Source organism: Artemia sp. Qi Xiang Cuo, chromosome 8 (assembly GCF_049724085.1).
Source record: "Artemia sp. Qi Xiang Cuo chromosome 8, ASM4972408v1, whole genome shotgun sequence".
Taxonomy (NCBI): domain Eukaryota; kingdom Metazoa; phylum Arthropoda; class Branchiopoda; order Anostraca; family Artemiidae; genus Artemia; species Artemia sp. Qi Xiang Cuo.
The window spans coordinates 19,846,130-19,864,924 of record NC_142801.1 but is presented as its reverse complement, the minus strand read 5'-3'; the positions used below and the strand labels follow the sequence as shown (position 1 = coordinate 19,864,924).

The 18,795-nt window shown below is 36.1% G+C and overlaps 1 protein-coding gene and 1 pseudogene across 1 annotated transcript in view; one reads left to right on the top strand and one right to left on the bottom strand.

Moving 5' to 3' along the window:
• The window catches only part of LOC148949220 (mechanosensitive cation channel Tmem63-like), a 55,501-nt gene that overhangs the window by 18,836 nt on the left and 17,870 nt on the right, over positions 1-18,795 (bottom strand). Inside the window, exon 2 of the mRNA XM_089093275.1 lies at positions 6,179-6,327. Coding sequence (XP_088949401.1) covers positions 6,179-6,310 — 132 coding nt within the window. The 5' untranslated portion in view covers positions 6,311-6,327. The remainder of the gene's footprint in view (positions 1-6,178; positions 6,328-18,795) is intronic.
• On the top strand, positions 4,078-6,171 carry LOC148949221 (uncharacterized; annotated as a pseudogene).

The following is an 18,795-nucleotide window of genomic DNA, read 5'->3' as shown; positions in this document are numbered from 1 at the left end:
CAATAGACCCAAGCTTTAACTAATTAGCCAAGTGTAATTTATTCAGCTAGAATATCAGTAGCCCTAAACCTAAGAAAATCCCTTTTTTCGGTGACTGGCATGTGGACAATAGAAGACCGACAGACACACACACAATATAAGACTATTCAACTCTGAAGAGAGCCATTGGAAGGTTTACATAATTAGAATTACAACGTTTCTCATCTTTTATTAACTTTACTAATAAAATTTAGTTGTCATAGAATTTTGAGTACCAATTTGAACTACTGCCTCAGTTTAACACGCTACCAATTGACTGATTGTTCCTTTAAGAACTCTGGGTAGCAAGATTTACAAATATAATTTAAAACATTCAGAAGGAACATTTAGAGGGATAGGTTTACCCAGAGCTTGGTTAGAGCAACAATCAGGCTGAGTTTCTATTCCTAAAAATAGGGCAATCTCAAAATTTTACAGGTGTAATGGAAGAGGAGGATTTTATGCAGAATACATTCTTGCACATAGGAAAAATTCTCTACCTGGAGATCTAGAAATAGAAAACTCTTAAAGTTGTAAAAACACAAAAGACTCTTGGAGATAGTTTGTGCTCAGTTGTAAATAACAGGTGATATTCTGTCACTTAGAAACAATACCTTAGTTTCTCTTGGGTTACTAACTACAATAACCAACTACGCTTGCATAATGGGGGTTACTAACTCTGCTTGAATAACACTTATTTAATTACTGGTTTTCATTGTATGCAAGTGAAGCATTATACTGGGTCTTGTACTGCCAATATGCAGTCCTAAGAACCCATGGCTCTAAGCAATTTAGGCAAAAAGCAGAGTGATGTGTGATGCACAGAGGGATGCAAGGTGTGGTTGATGGTGCATCTGGATCCTTGTAGCTCTCTAGGAAGCCTGTTACTCTTTGTTGTTCTTGGCAGCAGACATTTTCTGTATTTACTGGCCAGACTTTGCATTGGAGACATGAACACTTACGAGAGAACAAATTGTAGTTCAGGAAACTTGGTGGTCACATATCAATCCTAAAACTTAGTCAACCTACCTGAGAATTGATGTGGCCAGAAAAATTAAACTTAGGATGCTTCATCAGCAAGTTCAGTAGACATTGTCTGTTATGAGTAAACCCAAAAATCTTAGTCATCTCTATTGTAATTCAAGTAGACTTTCCAAGTAGGCCTGTCCACCTAGAGTCTAAGTCAGTTTGACCAAGTTTTAGGATTGACATGACCACAAAGTCACCTGGACTTGCAGTCCTCAGTCAGACAACCCAATTTGTAAGCCATGACAGTTACATTAACACAAAATTAATTAAAAATTGGTTGACCCACAAAGTTAATGCAGGCAAACAAGATACCTAAGCCTAAATAGGCCCACCTGTCAGGTGGGTTAAATTATGTTAGGTTAGGACCAATTTTATAAGCTCAGACAGTTACAATAAAACAGAATTAATTGAAAATTGGTTGACTGAAAAGTTGCCTGGACTTTTGTGCAAACAAGTGGCATAGGGTCCTGCTGCCTAAAGTCTTAGACAGGCAACCCAGTTTATAAGCTCAGAAAATTACACTAACACAAAATTGATTCAAAATTGGCAGGCCCAAAAAGTTGCCTGGATTTCAGGTGAACAAGTGACATAAGGTCTGCCTGCCTATAGTCTCAGGCAAGGGCAGCTGAGTTTTAAGATTAACATATGAACATCAAATTGCCTGGACTCACAGGCAAACCAGCAACCGTAATAATAATGGATTGGATTTTCAGAATATATATCCTATAGGCCTTCTAAAAATTATGGGTATTTACTAGTGAAAAGGATGTCACACTGTTATACTAGAGCAACACAAGAAAAAAAGGTACTGTTCTAATATCTGGGGAACATGCAAGAAGTGAAGTTTGGTTAATGCTAGTGAAATAAAACAAAATAGGATAAAAATATAATAGTGTAGAAACAAATTTTGGCTATACATTTGCACATTAGGGGGGTGGTGGTAAAGCATAGCATATAATAAATACATAACCTAAACAAACCTAGGTACCTTTTTTCCTCCTAAACCCCCAAAAAATGAAGCTTAAATATAGTTCCTGGAGTGAGAACCCCCTTGTTTATAGAGCATAAGATAGGAAACTACAGGGCAATGGTATCTGATCTTTGCTTTCCTCGAGTTGCATTATTTTATATTGAACAGAGATCAGAACAGTACCAAAAAAATTTAATTTAACAAAAACAGGAATTTCACTAAGAAAAATATGAGAGAGTCGTAGTTTCTATGAATGATAAATGTCGATAGAACAAGTAAATACTATTAGATCATTATATGCCATTGTAATTATGTAATATATATATACAATATATGTGTATTATGAGTCATACACAATCTATTATTGTATTGTTTGTACTTACCAATGAACACTTTTTATTCTAATTCAGCATTAGGCCATATAATTTTGGGGTATCAATTTGGTGAGGGGGAGGGGGAGCAGTTGCCTCAGTTAGACTTTGAAAAATACCTTCTTATTTCTATTTTGCTACTTTTCATTTTATCATGGCTAACTGGTTATTTTTGCCCCATTTACATTTTGAGAATTGGAATCACTGACATAATTACTAGATACAAATCATCAGCACAACTGGGTTATATTTTGTTCAGTGAGGAGCCTGAATAAAAGACTCTTACTTAGTTACTTCATAATAAATCAATTATTTTAGTTAATAGACTCTGAAGTTGATACCCTGATCCTATACTTTACTCCCCCCCCCCTAATCTGGAAATATATAGCCTAAGTCAGCTTCAATCATTAATCAGCTAAAAATAACCTATTTTTCTCCCTAGCCAGTTATTTAAAGAAACAAATTTTTGAGAATTGGGTTACTAGTTTTCTATGGGCTGTTCTGAGCCTTCTAGCCCCTTCAGGGCTAAAAAAATTAATAGTCCCTGTCAAGTGAGTATTTAATTGTAAAAGAGCATGAAAAATACTCATTATTGAATTGTGCTGAAAAGCTAAATTTTGTCGTAACCTGCAGTCTAGGCTATGTGCAAAAAATATGGTGTTCAGGCTATGTATAATTCAGGGTATTTTTTCATCATTATGGAGGGAGGGAGGGGGGGGGGGTCTTGATAAATTTAGCTATATATGGATTCACAATCGAATTCTGACTATATGTGAGTCTATTTTTTAGGCCAGACCATCTTAAGGTAAAGTTCTACCCAATCATATTATTGAGTTAGGACTAAAGTGAATATACCATTCGATGCCTTTTTTTATGCTGATTATGAATATAATTATCATTTCTATTGGAAATTTCAGCCCCCCTCCCCGATATATGCCCATTCAGGGGTAGGTTAGGGATATAAGGGGGGGGCTAAAATTCATTTCTGATAGAAATTATTATTATATTTGTAATCAGCATAAAAAAAGGCATCAAATGGCGTATTCACTTTATTCCTAACTCAAAAATATGATTTGGTAGAACTTTACCCATCTTAATATGAGGTTAGGCTAATCAGAAAATTTATCTCTTTTGTAATGGTCTAGTCTAAAGAATCTTATAGTGTTTCTTTATAAAGGGTGAAAGCATAAAACTAATACAAAGATGGTCTAAAACTATAGCCTTTCCTTTGTAAGCTAATGAACCTAATTGTGAAATAGGCCTTGGTTACCTACATTTCTATAGGCTAGGCATAGGCTAATCTACATAAAATGAAGCATTCTTTTATTCTATTGCTTACCATGATGATGAATCTTCAAATGAACTTATCAATTCCTTGGGAATTGCGCTATGATCTTGGACAGCAAGAGAAGCTACATTAGGTGTCACAAAAGGCTGGAACAAATATCATGAAATGGTATCTTGCATACCATCCACCGCTTGTTAATCACAAAAAACGTTTTATGAAACATCTGAATAATTACTTTCTGAGTATGAAGTCAAAGTTTATCACAAACATTATTGGGTCTAATATATATAACTCTCACCAGTGTTTGTAATTTTGAATTTTCAAAAATTAAAATAACTTTAATAATCACAGCGCACAATTTAAGCTAATATTTTTCATTTCTGCACTTTATCATTGTTTTAGTATTGACAACACTGTTTTGCGAATTTATTTAAACTAAAAATGCTTTTAGCAGTTAAACAAAAACTCGCAGGAAACCCATATTTTCAGGTATGAATAGACCTCAAATAGGTTAAGAGGGATAAATATGTTTTCATTTTGGTGTCCTTGGTACTTTAATAATAATTTCTGGTCGTTTTGAATTTGAATTTTAAAAGGTATTTGTATCTGCTGAGCTTAAGTTTAAAATGGCCTTTACTTTTCTTTGAAAAACATATTTTTCGGAAAGTTCTTTTTAATTAATATACATAAAACCTTTAGTTTACTTCATTTGTATTGGATTTGGCTCAGGAGAAAATAGCTCCAGTGGTTGCAGAAAATACTAATTTTGTGTTTCTCTCAGTGCTTCCAAAGCCTGCTTGATTTAGTGTTCATTACTATATTTGTTTTATAATAAATTTTTAAAATGTTTAATCTATTCTCTTATTTTTGTACTCCCAGACAATGCAGACCTTTTTCAGAGTAATAAATTAATTTATTTCCTCTAAATCGAGAAGCATAAAATATAAGTAAAAAAATGCCACAAAAACTATAAAGCAAATCAAACATTGCAATGATTCATTAAAAAAAAACACCACATGCCTTTAAAAAAACTGAATAATAAGTATTATATAGAATAAGGAAAATAAATAAAATCTACAGTGCTTATTAAATACCGGAGAAGAATTTACAGTTATCAATTTTAATCTTAGCTATTTGCAATAACTCAGTAATTTTCAATTTCGGGCCTAGTTCAGATTTATTACAACAAATGTATAAACAAATAAAAACTGAATAGATTTTCCAAGAAAAGTTAAAAGCAAATTAAAGTTTTTAATTTCGACTTGCAGACAACAAACTACCTTTCTCTATTTAAATGAAAATAATATTTAAAAAACTATAAACTTCTAGAATGAGTCTGAAGCTGACATTATTAGACTTTTGGCATTTATTTTTCAGGGCAGTAGAAATAATCTCGTGGATTGTGGTTCAAAGCTCGGCAGAAATACAATTTCACATATTTGCTGATATAAACAGCATTGACACAATACATCGAATTTTCAAAACAGCAGACGACAAAGCTCTTGTAGACTATGATTATGACATTTAAACCCTGGACACTGTACATGATGATCTAATCAATCATGTTAAAGTTCATCAACCGAAAATAACTTTGGATAATTTTCAAATGCTACCTTTGTAATATATGTATCATTACTTTTCTGTGGACAAAATGATTTTTGTGAATCATAATTTGCAAGAATGTTCCATTCTCATTGAACTTCATAATATATTTCATAATTTCTCAGATAATGATGTAATTGGTATGGCAAAATTACAAAATGCCAAATACCACGATTCGTTTGTAGAACATAGATATTTATTTCCCAAATCAAAAACTGGACGCCTTGGTGGCAACCCTGGTTTTGACATAAATCTAGTGCTACTTAAATTAGGAAAAATGCGCGAGTCAAAACATTTTATTTAGATTTAAAAAACCAGTTTTATTTATTAAAAAAGTACAACTTCAAAACAGTTGAACAGTTGCAAAATATGGAACAGTTGCCAAAAGCAGTGGCGTTACAATAATCTTTATTAAGGCTAATTATGTTAAATTAACAGCAAAAAATTGCGAAATTTTAGGTAAGATTTTTGCAAAGGAGGGTGTTTTCTATGGAGAGAAAAGTATGTGAGGGAAATTTCTAGGAACTTTTATAACAGGGGGAGGGATTTGCTGGCATTATTTGAAAGATACCGCAACAAGTTAAATAAAAAAATTCAACTGGAAGTAAGGAGAAACAATAAAACTTAAAACGAACACGATCTTGAGCCGGATCTTGAGCTTTACACCCAGCCCAGGAAAAAGCTACCTGTGTCAAAACATATAGTGTCGTAAATGACAAGCTTGGATAATGGACTTAAAATTATTAGCTGGCTACACATATCGCAGAGTAAAATGTAAAAGAGAGAGAGAGAGAGAGAGAAAGAAAGAGAGAGAAAGAGAGAGAGAGAGAGAGAGAGAGAGAGAGAGAGAGAGGGAGAGAAGAGAGGGGGGAGAAGGGAAGAAGAGAGAGATAAACTTACAATCCAGAGACAAATATTGATAATCAGGTTCTCAGGAATCCCTCCATAGCCTTTGTGGAAAAAGGCCAAAGTTTTGTTTTGGTTAGATTTACACTGGATTTCATCAACAGGTTCACCGTTCATTTTGTTCATTCTACCGCTTCAGTTTTCTGCAAAAAAAAAGTTTCCCATAAGGCTCATCATGATTAGCTTTTTCTAGGGAAACAAATACAGAAAAGGAAAGAATAAAATTATATGAGTCACTTGGACCTAGAAAACCGTTAGCCTACATACTACAAATAGAGAACCATTGTTTTGTTTTTCTTTTTCAGTATGCACTACACAACGTGAACAATGCAAATGAAATTTAAGTAAATGTAAAATAACGCACATAAATACCTGCATATGAAAATAGGTGTGATGTCAATTAGGAGACATATGCCCCTTCCCCCCGAGATTTTGAAGAGTACCATTTCTGGAGGGTAATTTCATTAAAAAACGCCGTTTTTGTTTTTTTCATTAGAATAATTTTTAAAAATGACAAATTTATCCCCTGTTATCCTCTCTTTATCCCCCTGGACGAGCAGGACTACTTCCAATAATTTATCCCCAATTTATTTGTAACCTGTATATTCATATACTTCTTGGAATTTTCATCTTAATGCTCTTAAACTTAAAAGTAGTTGCGATAGAGGAAGTAGTTAGAGCAAAAGTAATAGTAGAAGTAAAAAAAAAAGGAAAAAGGTAAAGAATGCGGCATTGGACTTTACAGTTCCTACCGGCAGTAGGCCTACTGATCTCCGTTTCTTGGCCCTTCAGTCAGGAAGTGCAATGGGGGGGTTGGGGGCCAACCATCCTGTGCTTTCACACGCCTTTCCTGTTTACCTTCCCATATTTCTCCAGGTACCCATGTAAAGCTGGCTCGTAGAAGTAGAACTAATACATGTTGCAGTAGCAGAAGTGTTAGTAGTAGTGTGCGCATAAATAATTTCATAGACCACACTGCTTTTTCATTTACGAAAAACTAAGCAAGAAAAAACGGGTTTTAATTTCAATAAAGCAGTGAAACAATAAATAAAAACAAATAAACACTTTAATCAAAAAACATTCCGAATATTTTTCGGAATATATTAAAGCCAGTTTTTTCTTGCTTAATTTTTCGTAAGTGTGCACAAATTGCCTTTTGGTTAATCAATTTTCCCCTTTAAGTATTTTCTATTGTGACAATCTAAATGCTCATAGTGCCTTCTATTAGTTCAAATTTTCTATCAATATTCTCTCAAATTTTTCCTTCATAGACTTAGCCTTAATAGTACTATTATCACAGTAGTTTCGGTGGTAGTAAAAATAGTTGAAGTGTTAGTGCTGTATTAGTAGTAGTGGTAGCAGCAGTACCATATGCATATTGCCTTTTGGTCAGTTGAACATCGCTTTCATGATATCCCGGAAGTTTCACCTTGGCACGTTAAGCCGTTCCAAAAGTTTTGTTGATGTGCGCTTTTGACACCCTTTTGAAGCCCTTTCCACTTTAATACTCTAAGCCTTACAAATTGTTGCAATTGCAATAGTAGTTGGATTAGTTTAGTAGCAGTAGTAGCATAACTAAAAGTAGCAGTGATATTATAGTCAATTAATCTTCCCTTTTAAATATTCTCAGAAAGGTTCAACTTAATACCCAAATCAATTCTTGAGATACGCCTTTCTGACAACCTGCATGCGCATAGTGTGCTTTGATTTAGTTCAAATTTCCCTCGATATTCTGTCAACTTTTCACCTTCACACACGTAGCCTTAATTCAACTAGTATCATAGTAGTAGTGGTAGTAGTAGCAGTAATAGTATATAATTATTAGTAGTAACACTAGTAGCAGCAGCATTAATAGCTGTAGTACCAGGTACATTTTGTCTTTTGATCAACTAAAAATCACACTCATGATACCCTTGAAGTTTCCTCTTGATATGATCCCTGACTAGATTGCTACCTACCGCTGCAACCCGGATTAGCCCTTCCAAAAATATTGCATATACGCCCATATCAGCACATAGTATGTAGTATACATACAAATAGTATGTACTGATCTAGTTCAACTTTTCCCTAAACGTTTCCTCAGATTTTTTTTTCAATATCCTCAGTCTTAGTAGTACTCGCTACAGAATTAGTAGTTGTAGTTATAGTAGCAATAGTATTTGTGTGGCAGTAGAAGCAGTGTTTGTAATAGTAGTAGCGTGCAAAGATTGCCTTTTTGGTAAATTCATCATCTCCCTTATCATTTCCTGAAAATTCCAAATTAAAACTTCAGTCACTCCTGAGTTACACCCTTCTGAGAACCCATATACACATAACATGTTATGAATGATTTTTATTATCCATCTTTAGCAATATAAAAAAGTAAAAATGGAGTAGAGAAAAAATGAAAAGAAAACAACAAAACATGTCGAACAAACGAGCAACTTAAATTAATACTTCAATAACTAAAAAAAAAAAACAATGGCGGAACTATTTACATAAAAATACAACCATTACACATTGCTGACTGTAGCTTCATACATACTATGCGTTGAGTCTAAAGATTTCAGGAACTTTTTCCTCCTGGTCGCGATCACGACGAAGGGGCCATCGAGTCCGTAACGTGCTGAAATCTGGCGGTTTCTTCGCCAGGGGGGAAGGCTAAGCAGATATTTTGCAAACTTATAGAACACTGTAAGGATTGTTTTTTTTATCATCAAAAGTAACCAAAGACCAGAGAGGTGACAAAGCTAAGATATGAGGGGTGGCAAAGAAATTGAAGATCCGTGCTAGAATGCGGCGGTTATATAGACGTTTGCATGACAAAATCATCCCATACGCTTTTCGGACTTTCTGTTTAAACAGGACTTGTTGTATTAAACAGGACCGGGTAGCTTTAAGATTAGACCCAATTGGCAAACCAAGGAAAGTCATTGATGCTGCTGCAGTAACAGCATTACTACCTAGTGTAAATATGACAGGCGCCAACTCTTTCATACGACAACTAAAGACGATCACCTCCCTTTTGCTGGAGTTGAATTCTAGGCCTATGTTAGCACATTCGTTAGACAAAACTCTGAAATTACTCTCTATGCCACTGACGGATCTACTCAGATTTAAAATGTCATCGGCATAATTAACAAGAGACAAATCATTTCTACGAAAAATAAAGCACGTTTTCACCGTCTTCTGAGCCTCGATGACACTTTTATTATAAAGAGGCGGTGATGATAAAGCCCCTTGGAAAATCCCTTTTCGTACTGGTTTGAGGAAATCGGATACAGTCGGGCTCTGGTTTTTACCACCCTTACTCTAACCTTCAACTTAAAATACATGTTCCTATAAGTAGCAATTATAGATCTGTCTAGACCTTTCTTAAACGCAGAGACAAGCAGTTGTGCATGGATACCCGAATCAAAACCCCTGCGGACGTCGTGGCCTGCAAGTACCACAGTTTCTCCTTTAGTATCTGCATCAACAAAACATTAGACAATAGGCTATGCACGTGCTCGCGGCTAATATTTCTCTTGAAACCGAACTGCGAATCTGGCATACTACAAACATACTTTATATCCTCAATCACTAATAACTTCATCAATTTACAAAAAAACGCGAGCAACGGTTATCGGGCGGTAAGAACAACATTCAGATGGGTCTTCACGTTTCTTGATGACAGGGGTGATTACACCGGAAAAAAAATGTCTTGCACTAGACCGCAACTAAAAATCATTTGGAACATAAGTGCTAGATGTACTGTTAACAGTTCACTACCGAGAATAAGATGCTTACCACAGATATTATCTACTCCTTTGGAGTACTTCTTTTTTAAGTTTAAGGATAGCCGAACGAACATCCGACACACTCACTACGTGGCCAAGATCCGGTTCCAAAGATTCTAAACAGAGATCAAGATATCTCTCAAACTTGCACTCCAATTCAGAATCAGGTGAAGCAAACTCGTGAAATAACTATTCCATTAATTTTCACTAGGGGCGGATTCGTTACTGAGCACTTTTGCCGATCGATTCTTCTTGATGAATTTCAAAATTTTATTTGGATCGACTCGTAGCGACTCACTGTTTTCATCAATCACACGAGAGCGATGCAAGGCGAGACATTTGGAGAACTGTCGCTTTGTATACAATTGAACACTGTTTACGACGCCTTGTTTAGGACGACCCGAATCAATCCACGCACAATACCACATTTTAACTTGTTGACATGCATTAACCAAAGCTGGATTTTCCGACCATCCTGGAATGATTTTTATTTAGTTCAAAACTGCCCTCAACATTCCCTGAAACTGATCTTAATGCCCTTCGTATTTTGGGAAAGTAGAAGTCAAACATGCATTCCGTAAAAACCTTATACGCCCTCTGGGCATAACTTGCCCCAGGGCTCTGGGGGGTTGGAACAACCCTGAAGGCATTGTTATATGTTCTTTGGACATTGTTATATGTTCTTTGGTCCTGAGTGTAGATTGAGGGCAACAATCAATTGCCTGGTTTGTAGTACATGCAACTCTTCCATTCATGAGCAATGTGCGGGGATAGATCGTTCCCAGTGGAATAAGAATTGGTTATGTTTGGATTGTTCCTCGAAACAAAACACCACCAAAAATCAAGAATATACTACCCCTAATTCTTCAAAAGCTAATGATACCTCACGACGCCGATTGTCAGGAATAGATTCTTCAAAAGCTAGCGAAACCCCACGACGCTGATTGTCAGAAATAAATTCTTCCTTTAAAGACATTTTAGATGATATCAGGTCGTCCCCCCTTGCCCCAACTTGCAAAAGGGACGGTAAAGCTTTCATTGCAGCCCAAAGCAAGGGTCAGACTACTCCCCTACGCGTTTTAACCAGTGTTGCCAGTTGCCAGACTGATTTTCTGCTAGAAACTAAAGATGCCAGTACCCAGACGGATTTTGAATCTAATTGTGAGCCTTCTAATGATGCCTCCTGACAGACTGAAAATTTTCCTTGTGGCAATTGTGATTCCAGCCCCCTATGTGAGCCTTCCCTCCCCTCCTTCTTAGTGCTGAAAACAAAATGTTCATTACCAACGAAATTTCTACTTTCATTGATCTTAGGGGATATATAATTAACAACACACTTAAGTCTGTGAATACAATTAAAAAAAAAACGCCAATTTGAAACCAACTGCAATTCAATCCACAAGCAAAACTCCCAACACATGAATATTAATGAGGCAAGTGTCAACTCAAATATGAATTTAATCGGTCACCTAGTTCCAGAGGCCAGTAAAAGCTTAAATGTGAACTCAATCAATATTCAAGATCCAGAGGTCAGTGTCAATTTAAGTGTGAACTCAGCCAATATTCCAGATCCAGGGGTCAGTGACAACTTGAGTATTATTAGTAAATCGGTTCCTGATGCCAAATCAGGGAAGAATTCTATTGCCTGCCGTTTTCACTTGGCCAGCAAGTGTATAAAAAAGAGTGATTGTACCTTTGTTCACCCTTGTATGTCTTTTCTAACTACTGGTCACTGTAACGACAATTATTGCTCCCTTTCCCATTCCATACCCTGCCATAAATTTCAAAGTGGTCTTTGTTTTGAAACTAAGTGCATGTTATTACATTTGAATAACAGGGATTTTCCTCCTATAGCCAGGCGGAGTTAAATTTTTAATAGTAAAATAGTTACAAGTTCTCAATCAACCCAAAAGCGGAGCCCCCTTCATTCAATTAGTAAAATTAGCTCACCAGCGCATACTCTTCCTTTTTTATCCCAAATCCACCCTGCTCACTCAAAAACTTCCACCTTTACCTCCCAGAAAAAAAACTCCATATTCCCAGCAAAATCCCTTCCCTCTTAACGCTTTAGTTAACCCCTCCCAAGTTGAACCCCCTGAAAATACCACCGTCTTATTCCTCTCCCATATTTTCCCGCCTCCAACCCATGCGTTTAATCCCTCGTGCCCACCCTACCTGGGTGACTCAGGTCTGAGACCTTTTGCATTTAATAATTGTCTTGTATTAAATCCTAATTGTTCGCACTTCCCGACAACTGAAAACAAGTCGCACCTTCCTCATCATGCTTCGTCTGTATCCTCGCCCTTCCCTCCACCTCCAAATCCCCAAGGTAAATCCTTCTCTTACCCTACTTCTCCACAGCATCATAATATTAAATTGAAACCCCACCCTGGAAATTCCCAAACACATCAAGTATCCCTGTCGAAATTCCCCAATCGCTTTGTTTTTCCCAAATTTTTAGTTACTAATGCCGAAAGTCTTAATTTTGAAAAGCTTACTGAACTCGAGGTGCTTTCAGAATCAAATCTAATCGATATCATAGCTATTACGGAGGTAGAGTCCCACGACCCAGGGTCTCTGCGCCTGACAAATTATTCAGAGTTTATTAAACTCCATCCTTTAGATCACCCACTTGGAAAAAAAGGTGGCGGTGTTTTGTTCTTTACTAAGAGTAACCTTTACCCAAAGGTTATTCGAGTCCCTAGTTTATCAGAGTACGATGAAATCCTCTGGCTAAGTATTAGACCAAAAGTTCTCCCTCGTCCATTTAAAATTATTGCAATAGCCGTTTTCTATTACTCCCCAAATCAAAATATCGAGTAAAAACGTAAATTCATCCAGCAATTACAGACAAGTGCTGATTTTGTTATTTCTAAGTACCCCAATGCTGGTCTTTTTTTAGTTAGTGATGCAAACGACCTTAAGATGGATTCTTTTTACTCCTCACTTAAAGTTAGGCAAATTGTTAAAATACCAACGCCTCGGGGAAATACCTCTCTTGATGTTATTTTAACTAATATGTGTAATTTTACAACCCTCCCTCAGCTCTCCCTCCATTAGGTAGGAGTTATCATCTTTCGATTCTTTTATCCCCCTCCTCAAATTTCAATCATTTTTTCTCAATAACTTCTGGAAGTTATCACCCTCTTAAAAATTCTGGTCCTCTTTCTTTTGGTATGTGACTGAATGCTGAATATTGGTCCGATGCTAAGAGTTTAAAAAATTGGGATGAGAAAAAGGCTTTGTTCCACAAAAAGCTAATTGACAAATATCAAATTTGCTTCCCGGAAAAAAAAAATTAAAAATTGCTCCAGAAATAAACCCTTTATTAAACAAACTATAAAAACACTAATTAGAACCAACTTGAAAATTGTCAAAAATTGTAAACCAGATGAAGCCAATAAACTCAGATAGTCAATTAAAAGAAAAATTCGTAAAGTGGCATAATCATACTACGAAAACAAGGTCGAAGCTTAGTTCACTAATAAACCAAAAAATTGGTATTCTGAGGTTAAAAACCTTTGTGGAAGGAAGCTTGAACAGCTTAACTTCAATCTACCCGAGTCCCCTGATATTACTGCCAATATTCTCAATAAATTCCTCGCTTCCATTGTCCAGAGTCTTCCACCACTGTCCGACCAATTACCATCATGAGCCCTTTCACCTTCTTTACCCACTGTTTCTCCGTCTGAGTTAGAAAGAAGAATTCAAAAACTAAGAAAGACAAGTATTTGTCCTTTGGATATCCCCTTTCCTCTTATTAGTGCCTTCGGTGATTTCTTGTCTAAGCCCTTGTCTTTCCTGTTTAACTGGATTACCGAGTCTGGGCAAATTCCTACAATTTGGAAACAGGGTTTCATAACCCCTTTGAAAAAGAAAAACGGAAAGCCTGGTTTTGAAGACGTCCGGCCTATAACTCTTACTCCTATTTTCTCGAAACTTTATGAAGGATTACTTGCAGATTGGCTAAAGGAAAAAATACTACCTCTTACTGACTTGAAACAATTTGGGAACCTAAAATCTACCTCTACTTCCCATTACCTCGTTTCCCTTATTGATCACATCGGGAAAACCCTTGAAAAGCCTAATTCCTGGCTAAATTTAATTTCCATCGACCTTCAAAAAGCATTCGACCTTGTTAACCACAATATTTTAATTGAGAAACTTGTCAACTAGTTCAATATTAATCCCTTACTGGTGAAATTAGTTGCCTCCTTCTTAACAAATAGATCGCAAGTTGTCAAATACCAAAATCATTATTCAAATCCTCTCCCTGTCCACAACGGCATACCCCAAGGTACTCTCCTAGGTCCCCTTCTTTTTTCAGTGATGATCAACAGCCTCGCAAAGGAATTTCCTGGCCGTTAGAAATTTGTTGATGACCTAACGGTTGTGGAAACTTGCTTCAGAAATTTAATAAGTATCCTCAAGGAAATTGGAGATGAGGCCGTAGACTTAGACATGACAGTAAACCCCTCTAAGTCCATGATAATGCCCATTTGTTTCCTCAAAATCCTCGCCCTATTTTCTTAATCCTATCCCTCCTGAAATTTCTGTGTCCTCATTTAAACTACTTGGCGTCACAATTTCTCCAAATTTAAAGTGGGATATCCACGTTAAAGACATCATCCATAGAGCTAATGTGTCTATCGCCCTCCTTAAGCTCCTAAATAAATTCAGCGTCCCCCCTTCCCACTCCTTAAGAGTTTACACGTCTTTTTTCCGCCCGCATCTAGAATATGCTTGTCCAGTTTGGCACCCTGGTATCTCTCGCGAAGAAACGGAAAAAATCGAATCAATTCAAAAAAGGGCCTTGCGAATAATTTTCAAAGAAGGTAAGGTGCCATACTCCCTGCTCCTAAAAAAAGCTAGTCTGAAAACCCTGGAGCAAAGGAGGGTTTCGTTGTGCCTCCGTTTTGCAAAAAATGCCATAACAAACCCTCGGACGGCAAGTATTTCCCCAAACGTCACTCCCCATCCAGATTACGGCCGCCTCGAGCTGTTTCTGAGCCCATCCCTGCTTTTTCCCCCATTCGCTCCGTTACTTCCAGATGCGAAAGAACTTTTATCCCCTTCATTACAGAAAAAATGAATAAAATGTCTCAATAGTTTCTTATTTTTTTTACCTCTTTTTTGTTTATTAGTTGTTGGTACTGCCCAGGTTCTTGCAATCTTTTGCTTGCCCCCCCCCCCCTTTCTTGACCAGTTTTTATTGTTTTTAACTCTTTTATTGATTTACTGTAGTTGCACTATTGACATTTTGTTAGTACCCCTTTTAAATTAAATGCATTTATGTCTTGCTCTAAGTTTAGTTTGACCAGTTTTTATCTTTTTAATTTTTAACTGCCTTTTTACAGTTTTAATTATTGAATTTTAAATGATTGTTAATTTTTGTTTTCTCGATTTCGTTGTTGTTCTGTGCATTTTTTGTGTAACCATTTATATTGTCGACTCCAAAGTCTGAATTCGGTCCGTTATGGGCTTGTGATAGCAATTTTTTTTTAAATAAATATCTTAAATATCTTATCTCTTAATAACCTACAAGCCTGGGGCATGAATGTTTGCAGTTTCAACGGGATATGACTTACCAAGGACAGGTATCTAGTACTACAGAAGGGACATGACTTACCAGACCGGTTTCTGTGTCAACAGCCATTTTCTGGACCAATCAGAGACAATGAATACAGAGAGCACTCCATATACAGGAGCTCGATTATCATAGCTATAGCAATCAGATTCAATATAAGGAGTGATTTTCATTGTAGTTCATATTAGTAAGAGAATTGAATTCCAAGAGAGAACAGATTATATTTGCAGTCTACTATTTGACACGATATTAGCATAGAAAATGAGTGTTATGTTTACACTATTGGAGCTTGATGGTGGAGCAGGTAGCAGCAATGATACAAAGGCGAGAGTACCAAACGTGGCAGTAGAAATTACACGAGAATGTAGACTAAGCCTTGAAGGGGTTGAAATGTATGCAAGATATGTGATATCATTGAGCAAATTTTAATTGGAGGAGCAATTATGCTTTGCTGCAAAATTGAATGTAGTGCATATAGATAGCACAGGCACTAGTGAAATATATTGAGGAGAATAAATTGTATCAGTCATTATTATTATTGTGGTAATTATATTTAATAAAATTGTTTCTAAATCGAAGATATTTTTTCTATAGAAGGTTAGCGTATATTTTTAGAGTAGAAAAAGAATCTTGGTTAGTCTGAAGTTGGTTGTGAGAGTGTTAGGACTCCAAAAAATTGAAATATTTGAGAAAGAGAGAATTATAGGGAATCTTGTGTTTACGGAAAAACGATTGATTCTAGATGATGACTTTCTGGAGTTATCTATTCAAAGGAAGAAAATTTCTCGGAGAATGCTTTTCGATATAATGAAAACTGATTATCCATCATTAGACTATTGCATGGCGATTTTACGTCGTGGTCCAAAGGCAGTTACACTATTTTTTATATATTAATCACTAAAAGACAAAATGATATTGTGGATTTGCTTTTAAACACACTAGCTTAGAAATTTAAGACTATGATTTTTTCACGAGAAAGATGTTGTTCAAAAGGGATTTACTCCTCTCTCTCTCCCAGTCAAATTGTTGATCCTAACCCAGTTTAATTTTTGAGGTGAGTGTCAACACATGAAAAAATGTTCCATTCATTCCCACTATGCAAGTACACACTGGGCAGATGGTCATCATTCGAGAATTGTACAATGATTGATGAGTATGATAAAAAGTGCAGATTATGCAACCCGTATAAATTGCATAGAGGATATGCCGTAGAAATTAAAGGTTTTAATTCCTGTCTTGAAGAGGTGTGTGACTCTCACCCTAGAAGACACCTATGCTCTAATTGCCACTATAATAAATGTAATCGGTGGGAGAATACATATTCTGGTATGTTTGGGAAGAATCCTAAACGTGATTTTAGTTTATTGCTAAGAGACTGGTGTCGTCGTGGCTTTAGATTGCTTTGGGAGGAGGAGCCAGGTCTACAATTCAACTGATGGAATAACAAAACAATTTGGTTTTTACGTCATCGTTGTGAAGACAATGACAATGGCAAATACTGATTTTTATTTGGCTCATATAGAATGTGATTCACCACTTGAGGACACAGATAAGACATTGTGATTTGTCCTCACAGATTGAGGACACACTTCAAATAATCAAATTGAAACACATGAATTTTACAAAATGAATGAAAATAGTATCATTGACTATACAAAGAGATATGATAAGAGTGAGGTTGCATTATACTTTAGAAAATGTGACCCTGACATTGGAGAACATCAGGATCAGTATACAGTAGATTCAAATGATCTACCCGCATTAGTTGTTTTCGACAAATACCTATACGTAGAAGAAGAAGAAGAACTCTAAGAATAGAAAAGTCGTTTTTATTATTTGTATACATTATTTTTTATTAGTAAACAATTTTACATACATTTTTAGAACATTTTATTCGTAAGACACTAAAATCAATATTAAAGACACTTGAGGGTATATTTTTCACTAGGAAGTCGTTGAGTCAAGGAAAGTCAACGTAAATGCTGAAAAACTACTTGTAGGTATAGCCACGACATCTGAACATGAAAAAGAGTAGTGCATGAAAGCCACATGTCATAGTCGTTTAATCCTGTACTCTCCTCTGATCTTGAACAATAGTTCCCCCACTACTCTCAATAAAGTTATTGATGTGTGGAGTGCAGAATTTATATGATAGGCCAAGAGGATAAAAAATTCAATATTCTTTGCTGTTTGAAAGATGCATAGCCAATGACCTGTCTTCAAACTCGATAGACAGCTATTAACAATGATAAGGGTATTGTTAACACTTGTCCGATGGTATATAATAGGACTTATATTGGGATATGTGTAAATCCAAATTTAATACGCTGATTATTTGGTTTGAGTTCATGGTGCAAGGTCTAGTAGAACACTGCTGTGGGGTGTGATTTCCCAATAGGTTTCAAATTGACTTAATGAATTTAATGTGATACTTTCAGTCAAAGCATTGGCAAATGTGCACTCTAAACGTAAATTCCCCGTTCGTACTATGCTCTAATCCTGGGTGCCAGACAAGTCCAAAACAATTACACCATGATTTTTCGAAAACATCGAATCGGTTATTCCATTTTCAAATAGTTGTGAGTCATGATCTAGGGATTGCATGGTCAACTCATACAGACTTTTATAGGATTTTTTATCAAATGATAAAGTGTACAGAGGAATTCCATTCACTTTGAACCCAAGGCTAGATAGACCAAAAAAATTGAAATCATGGGGGAAGCAGTCCAGGATCCAACGGCACTAGCACTCTTCACAAAGACCAAAGCGAGTTTTGATGGCGTTTCTCCATAGATAAATGACGAATCGGTATACCTGCGAGAGCCAGTGGCACTGTGACGTTGAATGGTGATCGTCTGGGGGACAAGAAGTTTAATATTGTTACCATTTGCTCTCAGCTTTTCCACTGCTAATGCAACAGAGCTCATAACCTGTTGTTTTCGAACATGGAGAATTGCTGAAGTGATAATGACATTTGCATCAGGTGCTGTAGCAAGAGTTTTTCTCAAAATAAAATTCGATGCAGCTAGTTGTAACTTTGTCAATCTTGACATTGGGAGGCAACCATTGGGATATATTGAATATCTCATGATTTAATTTTCAAACTAGATGATACTCATGGGTCACTGCAACAGTTAACTCCCCGTCTGTATCAACACCTGATCTGTGTTCATAGCCCAGTGCCTGTCCTCTCAACTCCTTATACGCATTTGGTGTCATCATCATAAATTAAATATACCTTGTGTAGTTGGATAAATTATTGCTAA